The following is a 12,467-nucleotide window of genomic DNA, read 5'->3' on the forward strand; positions in this document are numbered from 1 at the left end:
CTTTGTCCTTTCACTGTTTATGGTCTCACTAAATAATCCTACAATCCCTCCACTCAAGACCAGACCTATGCTACCTAAATCGGGTTCTGTTGAAATTTTGCTACTATTAATGAATTAAAAGCTTAGCCATAATTAATCATACAGTTCGTAGTTATTTCCAAGTGAAAAATTTAGAAAAATAATATATATAGGAATTTTCATCAAATTAGCACAGCTCATAGCAATTTTACTAAAGTTATTTATAACGAGTTTTTTGGGAGAACGCACCAAATTTGTCGTTTCATGACCAATACAGTGAGAATGCTATGTTTTCTTATACTCCTGAAACACAGCTTTGGGTGTAAACCTTTTTTTGTGCTTCCCATTTTTGAGAGTTTCCAGTTTTTCCTTCGGAAACGGAAATATTTAATGCTTTTATACCATATACTTGTTAAATATAAAAAAGAAAGTCAGTGTTTTCAACTTTTGTCTCTGAGATTGGTTTTTACCATTCTGAGTTGATATGTTAAATTTTTACTAGGCCTTTTTGCTGTATCCTAAATATAATCGTTTTTGTGGATTAATTTACTCCTTCTATTTTTTTAAAGAAACTAATTGACAACGAGACCCTTGGCTATTTCATTGGAAGAATTTACCAGTTCCTAATTATGGTTGGTGTCAACGGAAAAAAGTTAAGATTCAGACAGCACATGAGCAACGAAATGGCTCACTATGCCCGAGATTGCTGGGATGCCGAATGTCTTACCTCATTCGTAAGTTTCAGTTTCAATATTTTGTTTTATCTACAATTCATATAAATGGCATTTCACACGAAGTCTTTTTCCGCTGACGTCTGTAGCTTGTCCAAATTTCAAAAAAAAAAATGAAGATCTACGACCTGTGACAGATACAAGATGTGATACAGGTACAGTAGCTAGGAGGCTAACTTCTTGTCTAATATATGTGAAATGTAGGTTGTGGTCTAATATATGGGAAATGTACGGTGTGTAGTTCCTGCCACCAGATACAATCTCCATGAACTTTCAGTTATATGAATCTTATAAGTATACTTCAGTTCAATTTTATTAGTGAAATCGTTCCTTAATCCAGGTTCTATGTGATCCCTATTTTTACTCGTTTCTTAACACGATTTCGATTGTCCGTACAAAATCTTATTAATTAAGCAAGTCAAATCGTAATTAAGTAAAATCTAATCGTTTAATTGTATAGATTAAGATACGTCCGTTTAAATTAATTGAAGTATATCAAAATTTATCTACGTTTTATATAGGTGGTAAATCACGCGGAAACTCATTCTCCTTCTGCAACAGTATACTTTAATAAGTAATTCCTATATTTTAATTAAGCTTTTGATTGCATCTTGATTTTATTGAGCGTGTTCCGTTTTATATAATTGTGTTACATGTGTGTCTTTTGGTTTCAGACAATGAGCATGTTGTGGCATTATGAGCCCTCTTCTACCCCTTCCATTATCAATATGACGAAAATTGTACGAGTCTCATGATTCCGGCTAGGCTGTTTTCTTTGTATTTTGCTTGCTCTTGTCTATTTTTCATTTTTATTTCGTTTATTTGTTGCTTCTTTTCTGTTTTTTCTTTATTTTCCGTTGACTGGAATACAAATTGTTAACTTCAATTGATCGTATTATTTCAACTAAAATTACATTTTCGTTGAAATATTTCGAAGCATCTAATGAAGCGCATTCACTTGAACTAAAATACAATTTGTTTTCTATTTATTTATTTATATTTTTTTCATTACCACACTGCCTTTTCTATGACAAAATAGATAAGAGTTCCAAGTAGGGGCACGTCCTTTTATTAGACGCTGAAACAAAATATAAAACAAAGTTTCTAAATTATTTCGATGACCCAGTCGGTCATCATCATCAGTAGAGTTATTAACGAATTAATATTAAAACAAACTATATTTATACAAAACAAAATAATCACTTCAGGGTCAAAGCAAGTTACCGGTCCATAAAAAGCTCACTAACTGTTTTTGAATTTTGTAATATTGCGGTGAATGAAGGTGGTACAATTTTAGTGAACTTTTTAAGTCAGCGGGCTGGTAACTTCCTTTGACCCTGAAGTGATTATTTTGTTTAGTGTAGATACAGTTTGTTTTAATATTGATTCTTTAGTAACTCTGCTGATGAGGATGACCGACTGTGTCATCAAAATAATTTAAAGCCTTTGTTAAATACTTTGTTTCAGTGTCTAATAAAAGGACCTGCCCCTAATGGAACTCCTATTTATTCGTTACAAATAATTTTTTATCAAACAAGGCATATACACTTGTATTTCTCTCTGTAGAACATACAACAACGTTACCTTAAAGAAAAGATAACGAAACTATGCGTATATTTTATCTAAGTATTTACTCTATTCTTTTTTTTTTTCAGTTCTTACTATTCGGAATTCTACCTACTGAAACCAATTAAATTGATAAAAACACATACACTAAAAGTAAAATCTATCAGAAAAAATAAAAAGTAATAAAAATATTTTTAGAACATTGAGAGATAAAAAGTTTTTATTATGTAGTTTTTTAAATATTTTTGTTTTACTCTTTTTATTCTTTGTTTGCACGAAGGAAGAGTAAATCATTCCATTCTGTATTTTAACAATGTATATTCCATGCAGATACTATATCTACATCTCTTTCAAACAAATAATAGCCATACCTGTGCTATATGAGTACAATAGAATTGCCTGTAAGAGGGCGTTTAACTTTTTCTGACATTTGGTCTTCTGAACATTCTTAAGTTTTCAGTCAAATCGTATATTTAAACGCAAAGACTATAATCAATCCCATGACCAGCTTATTTAGACAAAATATAATTTCTTTTTCCTTGATTATTGGTATTATATAATATTGGATGGGTTAACCCCTTAAGGGTTAGTGTTGCTGGAAGGGGATGTGCCGCCCCGGATGTCCCGTAGTAGTGTTGTAATAGTAGTTGTAGTAATAGTAGTAGCAACATTGTTATTTGCAGTAGTAGCATGTACACGTTGCCTTTTGGTCAGTTGAACTTCCCCCTCATGTTGCACCGGAAGTTTCGTCTTGCTACGGTAAGCTGTTTAAAAAAATATTGCTGATGCGCCCTTTGCCCCCCTTTTAACGCCCTTTCCATCTTAATACTCTTAACCTTACATGTGTTTGGGTTAGTTTAGTAGCAGTTGTAGTAGTATTTATAGCGGTAAAAGTAGCAGTGGTAGTAGTATTAGTAGTAGGAAGCACATTTTACCTTTTGTTCAATTGATATTAACCTTTAAGCATTCCCTGAAAGTTCTAACTCAATACCCAAATCCATTCTTGAGATACGCCCTTTTGACAATTTTCATGCACATAGTGTGTTCTGATTTAGTTCGATTTTCCTTCAATATTCTTCCAAATTATCATGGTAAGTAGAAGTAGTAGTAGCGTTGTAAGAAGTAGTATCTTTAGTAGTGGTGGCAGTAGTAATAGTGGAGTGCAAATATTACCTTTATGGTCAATTGATCATCTCCCTTAACATTTTCTGAAAGCTCTAAACTAATATACTCAGTCCTTTTTGACCTATGCACTTTTAACAACCCGTATGCACATAATATCTTGTGCTTTAGTTTAACACACCCCTTAACATTTTTTTTTTCAACGTCTTTTTGGAAAGTAAAGGCGAAACATACCCATCTTTCTCAATAACATATACTATATGTAGACAGTGGACAAGTTGCCTAACTTACAGGTTAACCTGCAATTCGTTGACCTCCAATTACTTTTGACTCCTAAAAAATACATTAGAGCTGCCAATTTCCAGTTGAATGAGCTCTTTTCGAAGTTTCTTTGACGACTCCTTCTATACGAAGTCCCTCGGTGAAAAAAAGAATAATAATAAATTGTGCTTACATCACTCATTACTTAGGCATCGCTGTTGTGCTGCCTATGATTCCCCAAGCCGAATTTTAGGAAAGATCCGTTGCCTTCTATACGTAAATGTTTTCAGAAGAAATAAAAGCTGAAAGGTTTAGGCCATGGAACATAGGAGCAGGGCGTAAACTCAAGTCGGTCTCTAAGGAAGACGAATAATTGAGAAAATACGCCGACAATCAGTGTCATGGAATGCTACCGAGCAAGCTGTTAAGTATGTTGTATGACAATTTCACTTCTGTTTTTTCTTTCTATCCTTTAACCCAGATGAGAGCCATCTGCTATTTGCAAAGAGACACAAGCTGCAACTACATTCATAGTTAAGAATTTGCATGAAGTCCTGTTTCACTGACAAACGCATAATAAGATTGTAGAATGAATTGTACAATATCCATTCTATTGATGATTCAATCATAAAACCTGATTTCTTGCAGAAAAACCTGACGTAAACAGCACTGGAATCTGAAACTTTAGTTTTTGTTTGTTTGTTTTTTTCTCGATGGTTTGAATTCGTCCTTAACAATGCCCAGTCGATGGTAGGCTGGGAATACACGACTGAAGTTTTTCTAGTCTTTTGAGATAGAATGTGGACCTCCTCTCCACCACAAGCTGCATTCTCTGTCCCTATCCCATGAAAAAAAATATCCTGGTATCTAGGCCTCAAACTCGAGAAGGTGGACCTTTCACAAGTTTGCCTAATCAGAGCCATGACTCTGAATAGTGTTGAAGGAAAACTTTGAGAATTGGGGTCCGTCGAGAAAATTATAACAAGGTCAGCAACACTGCCCTGTACAGGATTTAAACTTTTCGGTAAAAATACACCGCTGAGTGCATGGCAAACCTTGTTGAGTACAAGATGGGTCATGCCTTGCACAGGCTAAGCATTCAACTGTAAGTCCGCTGCAGTGGTGCCAATCCACGAAGGTGTTGGATGGTGGGCAAAACGTATTTTTTGAAACTTAGAGGAAACATTTCTTTTTGTCTATTTTTTTTCCCAATGAAATTCTAAGAAAAAGGTGTTTGTCAGTGAAAATATCCCAGAAAAGTAGTTCTCGAAATTTCAGGATAGTTTGGAGAGATTTTCCTCCCAGTTGGTGCCAGTATCCTCAGGGATATCTTGCCGTTTGGTCATAAGTTGTTAGTATAGATTTAAAAAGGAGCTACTAGTTCCTCACCTGTGCCGCCACGGCCGTTTGCTTTTCTTAAGGTTCTGGTACTTTCAACTATTTAAATTGAATGAAAATTGTGACTTGGAAAGTTACGACGTTGAACGAAAACTACAGAACACATCCCTGTTTTTAAAATTTGTTTTTGGCTATACTAACTGTTGCTTGCAAAAACCTTAATTGTTGTATAATATTATGGCTGTTGAGGTAACTTAATAATAAAGCTTTCAAATAACTCCACAATACTTTCCAGGGATGGGTTGAATGCGTCGGCTGTGCTGACAGGTCAGCATTTGATCTCACACAGCATTCAAAGGCAACTGGTGCTAAATTGAAAGCTGAGAGAAAGCTTTCTGAGGCGAGAATTGAAGAAGTTGTCGGTAAGTACGAGATAATTCTGATAGCAAAAATAATTATAATGGAGCGTCTTTTGGACTGAATCACTCGCCCCTCTCCTCCAGAGGTTTCTTTTAACGGAAAAGGGGGAAGAATGCAAGACTATAAAGATTTAGTTGAATGGTTTTACGCATCTAAGTGTCCACAGTTATACTTCTGGTTACGGAGATCTTTTCTTTTTTTTTGTTGAAACTCGAAAGGCTTTCATGAAATAAAATCATTTAATTACTTTCTAAATTTAAGCTGAAAATAGCTTTATAGCCTATTGTGTATATTATAAAAAATGGTTGGATTTGAGGTATTGGTGTCACTCTCGATAATCTTAATGCTTTTATTTTACCGCTCCAATTCATTGAGATGCCAGGATGCCAAACAGGACAAGTGGATTCGAGGGTAGGATGTACAAAAGAGAGAAAAATCCTCAAACAATGAGATTTAGGACATTTAAATGTGTTAATGAGTTTGAGGAGAGTAAATGCAGTATTTGTACGTTTTAAGATATCATTAACGTGACAATCCCATTTTAAGTCGCTTGAGATGGTAAAACCCAGTAATTTCATAGTATTAAGAGATATTTCAGGGGGGATAGGACAGGAGACAGAAGGGGGAGTTTTAGGAAGCTAATTGTAAAAAATGTTGACTTTAAAGGGTTGACTCTCTTATCACTAGCAAAAGTGATAAGTTTATTGGTGATATATCACCAATAAAATTGGGCCCTGGGGTACACCATTATATATTGGGAGGGGATTAAGAGTATACATTCAGGTATTTAACCGACTTGCGTTCTATTAGAGAGGAAGGATGAAATTATTCTTATTAAACAGGGGTCAACTAGGAAGTCATTACTTAGATTTTTTTACTAATGTATTGTGGTTAATTAAATCAAAAGCTTCTTGTAAATCAACTGCAATAACATACAGCCAGGTTTTGGATTTTTTCAAGTTTGTTACGTATAGTGTCCAAATGGTGAACAAGATAGTGCGTGGTAGAGGTAGAGTGCAAATTTCCAAATTGTCTTTGGTCAACATTTGAGATTATTTTTTCTTTCAGCTTATCAGTTAAAAAGTTTTCATATTGTTTGGAAAAAAACCGGAGTTAGAGTAATGGGCCGGGCACCAGCAAAATCTTGTTTGATACCCTTCTTTTTTATGGGGGTAATAAACCTAATTTCCAACAATCAGGGAACTTACCAGTAGAGGTAATTTTATTAAAAAGTACTGACAAAGGTCAGGTCAGTTCATAGGTCAGGTTGTGGCATAGTAGAAAACAGATCCTTGACATGTTTACGCAGTTAGTTAGCTTCAGATGTTTTACCATTCTGAAGAAGATTAATTTTAAGCCTAATTAGCTTTTTTAACTGACTAGTAATGTAAGGTTTGTCATTAGAACACGATTTTACTTTTTTCTCAGGGAAGGATTCCAAGTATTTGGTTTAACCAGATTTTAGAAGCAAGATACTTTAACATTAATGTCATTATTCCCCTTAAAAGCAGGCCAATTTTCATTAGTAATCCAAGATCCAAACTCGATGAGGCCTTCATTGGAAATTGGACGATAAGAGAATTGGGTAACAGAAAACTTATGATTGAAGTTGGAAAGAGGCTTCATTAATAAACAAAAATGGTAGCTTTCTTAAAGGGGGCAAAGGAACAGGTGAGCTATAAAAAGTGTGCATATTCGTGCAAATTAGATCAAGGGTAGTATTTCCTTTGGTTGTTGGTATTTTTACTATTTTTATAAATTGATGGAACTACAAAGGAAATTTAACTTTAAGTCATTGGCATAACTTGCTAGGAAAATTCTGGGGTTTGGGAATTTGAAGAGGACAAAGTCGGCACTACTATGCAGTTGTTGGAAGAACTACTGTCTTTGTGCAGCGTTTGATTTGAGATAATAAAAGCAGCAAAAAAAAAAAAAATCAAATTAAAAGGGCGAGGCAAGACTTTGGGTCTCACACTTACCCAAATGATTTCATCGTTATCTGAAAGGTTTGGAGTGTGAATTAATTTAGGGAACAGGTAGTTATAATAATATTCCCCCTCCCTTTTTACCTAGGGGGTGGTCATGAGGACGAGATCTTGTGAATTGGTTCCAGTTATTGATTTGTAAAAGGTCAGGGTTCTATTCCTGGACCTCTGTTTCAGCAATTACATCAATTTTGTGTAATTGAGAGGGGGTCTCTAGTTCCGTCAATTTTTCAGGCTTTAAGCGTTCGTAACAAGGAACTTAGGAAAAGTAAAACGGTTTCTAAAGCGAGCAGTTGTTCGTTTGCTAATTGTCGGAAACAGAAGGGTGTAAAAGGAGTGTGCGTCTGGGGAAGGAGAGCACTTTTTTCAACGGGGATATTGGTAGGTTGGCTGGAAATCGCAGCGGAATGGAGATGATCTGTTAAATGGCTGTTACTTGGTAATTGCCATGGTGGGAATGGTTATTCATGTCTGTCAAGAAATTGCTGGTTTGCGGCAAAGTAGGGAGGGTATAGGGCAGCATACTGTAAGGGGGGAGGAAATAGGACTTCTGTATGCGGGGAGGCGGGGGGGGTAACAAGGGGTAAGGGAGGGGAGTTCGCAATCGGGAAGGGTTTAATAATTGTTGAGCTGAAAATGCAGGGGGATAAGACTGGCACCCGACACAGGGGAGGAGGGGGTCGCGAATGCTTTCGGTGCTGCCCTAAAAATGGTTGTGTTTTAAACCTACCCTCCGCCCCTGATGATACGTGAGCTAAATTACACGACTTAAAAGGATTGCTGAATTTAGCAGAATTAAAGTGGCTTCTGGGCAGCCCAGTTCTGTGGAACTGTTTGTAAAAATTATTTTTACAAATATCAACATGGGGGTATTTACACAGATTATTTGTACCACGGTTAAAAACATAAAATTTACAAATGTGTAGATATTTAAAATTACTAGACATACATCTACTATCTAGAAAGCTAAAGCAAAGCATTGGGTGAAAATTTCCGCTTGCAAGTTCAACTGTATTGTCACTTTTTAAAGATGTGTCATTAACACTGGATTTCAACAATAAATTGTCTTTAGTTAAAACAAGGTCAGTAGGATTAGCTTTTGCAACCTTTTTAATCCTTTGAGAAAATTCTGACAAAGGAAGCTCACTAGCACTTGCTTGATTACATTTGGTGACGTTGGTTCAAAGGGTTTGACAGTAGTTTTTACGCAACTTGAAGAATTTTGATAATGAATATTTGGAGCAGAAGTATCAGCTAAAAGAGGAACTCTGGGCGGTGTAGGGGATTGTAATGCATGTATAGCTTCAACAATTAGGAGTTGAAAACCGACTTTTAACATTTTTATTTCTTTCTCCTTGAAAAGTATCACTATTCTGACGATGGTAAAGATCAGACCAGCTATCATAAAGAAATTCGAGATTGATAATCCGTTTCTTGAGATTGACGATTTCTGCATCTTTTTTAGGCAATCTTCACATGTATGGGGTTCAAAAACACTAGCCGTTTTTGTATTGCGCGTCAATTTATCTTTATTGGAGTAAGAAATTTGTGGGGTAATTTGGGATTGATGTTAGGTGGCTATTTTTGCAGAATCAATCGATTCAGGAGAATTGTTGTCATTATTCGAAACACAAGGTACGGAAGGGGAATTTACAATACCAATTGGTATTGTAAATTACATTGTAATACCAATTGGTATCCTCATTTACAACCATTGATGATCGGCAGTACGCATATCCATTTAGGGTTTTTAAGGTGACTACTTTTTGTGATGCCAGCATAAGCTGGGAGCAACCAAGCATTGCACTTAGAACACTGCAATGACCCAGCTCCACATTTTTTGTAGCATCCGTTACAAGGATGGGAGATTTTAGGCTAAGGAACAGAAACGAGACACAGACCTTGAATTGGAAACTACATCTTCAAATGAAACCTGTTTGCCTAAGCTAGGATTAACAATGATACCGGTACATCTGGCTCACCCTCCGTGATTAAATTCCCTCCCTCTCGGGAAATTCCTCCATGGAATATTTTTTAACGTAAAATACATCCCCCCCCATGTACAATTTCCTCTGGAATATTCTGATGTATATTTTAACTATGCTGAACAAAATGGCTATCTAAAATTTTAATTGGACAACTTTGGTGAAAAACGGGGCGGGGGAAGGGGGTTAGTTGCCCTCCAAACTTTTGGTCTCTTAAAAGGGCACTGGAACTTCTAATTTCTGTTCGAATGCGTCCTCCCCCGATATTTTAGGACCATTAGCTCGATGAGATCACCCCTGAAAAAAAACGCTCCCATATAATGCAAAAGTCCACATTTTTGTATATAAGATTTTGAAACTTCTACAGTAGGATTTTCTGATACGCTGAATCTGATGGTGTGGTTTTTATTAAGAATCTTTGACCTTTAGTATATGGAAGGAAGGTATTTCCCCCCTTTTCCGAAAATAAGGCAAAACTTCTCAGGCTCAGCTTTTGATGGGTAAAATTTAACTTGATGAATCTTATATATTTGGAATCACCATATTAAGCCAATTCTTTTTATGTTTCTACTGGCATTAAAATTCTGTTTTTTAGAGTTTCGGTTACTTTCGAGTCGAGTCACTTCTTACTTATAGTTTGTTATCACGAACTGCTTGCTTTTCACTTCTCTAGATGTGAAAACCTTCGATGATGAATATTCTATGGGTGGACCTGGCAAAAAATGTCTTGATTTTCTCGGTATTTCAAATTGCGATTCTAGAATTTCTTTTTGTATTCTAAAGCATTTGGCTGAATGATAACTCTTCCAGAAGAGTGTTAGGTATATCTCAAGGGTTTGGTTAGAATCCAAATGGTATGGTTCGTGACTTACGTCACTTTTCATATTAGAGATTGTGCTATCCCTACTAATAGCACAATTTTGTTAGTATTCAAACCTATCTAACTTAGCACAATTCTACCTATAAAAGATCTTATACAGATCTATATAAAATCTTATATAAGATCTTATCTTCCATGTAAGATCTTTTAAAGTGTGTGCCGACGTTTTAAAGCGAAAATTTTCCAATTGCACTTCAGTTCGTGTCCTAAAATGTGCACACCAAACAAACAGATAAATTTAACTAATCTTGTCATATGTAAAATAGCTTTTCTCTTGTTTCCGTTTGGGTTGCTCTATAATAATGATTTGTTCTTAACCCACTAAAATACAAGACAAGTGGAGTAAATATAAGACAATGAAAAAAAAAATAACACAACTATACGAGAGATAAAACTTATACAACACGCCCAAAACTCAACTAATGAAAGGATCTCTAAAAGATGACACAACTATAAAACGAAAACAGGTGAAAACTTACGAATGAATAAGTAAACTAAAGGGTGAAAGAGGCCCAAAGAAAAAGCATAATCCTTTTCCAATTTTGAGCCTAACTTCCGCAAAGAAGTAATAATGTCAGAAGCCCCGAAATTTAATTGAATGTAATAGTAACTTAGCAGTAAGACTAATGGAAATGGAAAACTCAACCTTAAGCCAAGGGTCGTTTTGCTATATGTCACTCAGTTTTAGTTATGAATTGTGTTGTCTATTATCTTTGAATTGAGCTGTGTAGTCTATTATCTTATGGACTGTGTAGTCTATTCCCTTTTTCATCTTTTTTTCTTTGTCTGTGAGAAAAGCTTTCTTTTGTCCTTGGCTTTTAGTTTCTATCATAACTTTGTAGCATGAGTATTATTATCTCCTCTAATCTCTTTTTATTAGTCTTTATTGTCGTTTTTTTTTCAGACGTTTTGCCCCGGAAAGCCCTAATTGCAAAACAATTTAAAGCGGAAGTAAAGATAGTTCTTGAGGAAATTGAAAAAGTGGATAGTAATATCATTGAATCGTCAATTAAACAGGAAGGGTATGTATTGTCATTAATATGTATCTATATATGCAGGCCAGTTTTCTTGGTAATGTAATATCCAGATAGATTTCATAGGAGAGCCGTAATGCGGAAGCATTCTTCTTCCCGTTCAAAAGTTTAGTTAAAAAAAGATTCTTGTATTTTTAGCGAAAAATCTTTTTCAATGTGCTTCGCTTTTTTTTCTTTTTTTTTTTTTTTTTTTTTTTAGTTGAGTAGTGTGGATATAGTTAGGATGCTGGATCACATGATACTAAAGTGGGGACTGTTGACCATAGGTGGCTTTTGAGACTTCCAGGGGACACCAAAATCCTTTATATGCATTAATTAAAAGTGATATAACTATGTGAGGACTTTTAGTTTAGCTTCTCTTTAGATATTTGAACTTGAGTTCTCTAAACGACGTATCCTTAGTCCATTTTGTATTTCTATAAATAATAGTAATATAAAGTGGGTTGTTAGGTTTTATGTTTTGGAGGACTGTGATGCAACATTAGTTTGTTGTACGTGATACATTTTAAAAGCAACAATATTGATTGCGTCATGAAATCGAAAATAAATTTGATTTAACTAGAAACATCGTAATTTGAGACGGTCTTCTTAGGATATACCATTTTGAAAAATTCAAGGCTTTGGCTACTACAGTGTTTTTATTGATGGCAAAAAAAATCAATCAAAAAGTTGCTCCTGTCACACTTTGTCTAGTAAAGCTAACCATTGCTGCTACAAAACTTCACGTTGCCCAAGTAACTTACGTCTAGTTGAGACTCAAATCCGCTTGTTTACTAGGAAAACTATGATTAGGATGACTATATGAATAATTTTAGGACAATTAAAAGGCATACAAAAGCAGCTTATTTTAAAGTGCTTGTCATCATGGTCTGTCTGGGTTTATAGTTATAACTCTTAGAGATCTGTACCGTAAGTTTAAAGTACATATAAATTCTCCCGGTTTATATACACGGACTAATAGGTCTGCAGTATTGATTCCTGTATATAAGTCATTAGCAATGAGCTACCAGTTCCTCTCCTTTGTATAGTAATAGTGTTGTTGAGCCCCAGCAGGTTGTAGTACAGAGTTGTTTCTGGAATAGATATTAGGCTCCTAAATTATACTGATATTATGCTGAGTCCTAGCA

The 12,467-nt window shown here is 35.2% G+C and overlaps 2 protein-coding genes across 2 annotated transcripts in view; one reads left to right on the top strand and one right to left on the bottom strand.

Moving 5' to 3' along the window:
• The window catches only part of LOC136025140 (uncharacterized), a gene marked incomplete in the record, with an annotated part of 224,685 nt that overhangs the window by 169,446 nt on the left and 42,772 nt on the right, over positions 1 to 12,467 (bottom strand).
• LOC136025139 (glycine--tRNA ligase-like) overlaps positions 1 to 12,467 on the top strand; it is a 60,651-nt gene that overhangs the window by 28,736 nt on the left and 19,448 nt on the right. The window contains exons 8-10 of the mRNA XM_065700888.1: positions 588 to 752; positions 5,332 to 5,458; positions 11,211 to 11,328. Of these exons, the coding sequence (XP_065556960.1) occupies positions 588 to 752; positions 5,332 to 5,458; positions 11,211 to 11,328 (410 nt within the window). The remainder of the gene's footprint in view (positions 1 to 587; positions 753 to 5,331; positions 5,459 to 11,210; positions 11,329 to 12,467) is intronic.

Source organism: Artemia franciscana, chromosome 3 (genome assembly GCF_032884065.1).
Source record: "Artemia franciscana chromosome 3, ASM3288406v1, whole genome shotgun sequence".
NCBI lineage: Eukaryota > Metazoa > Arthropoda > Branchiopoda > Anostraca > Artemiidae > Artemia > Artemia franciscana.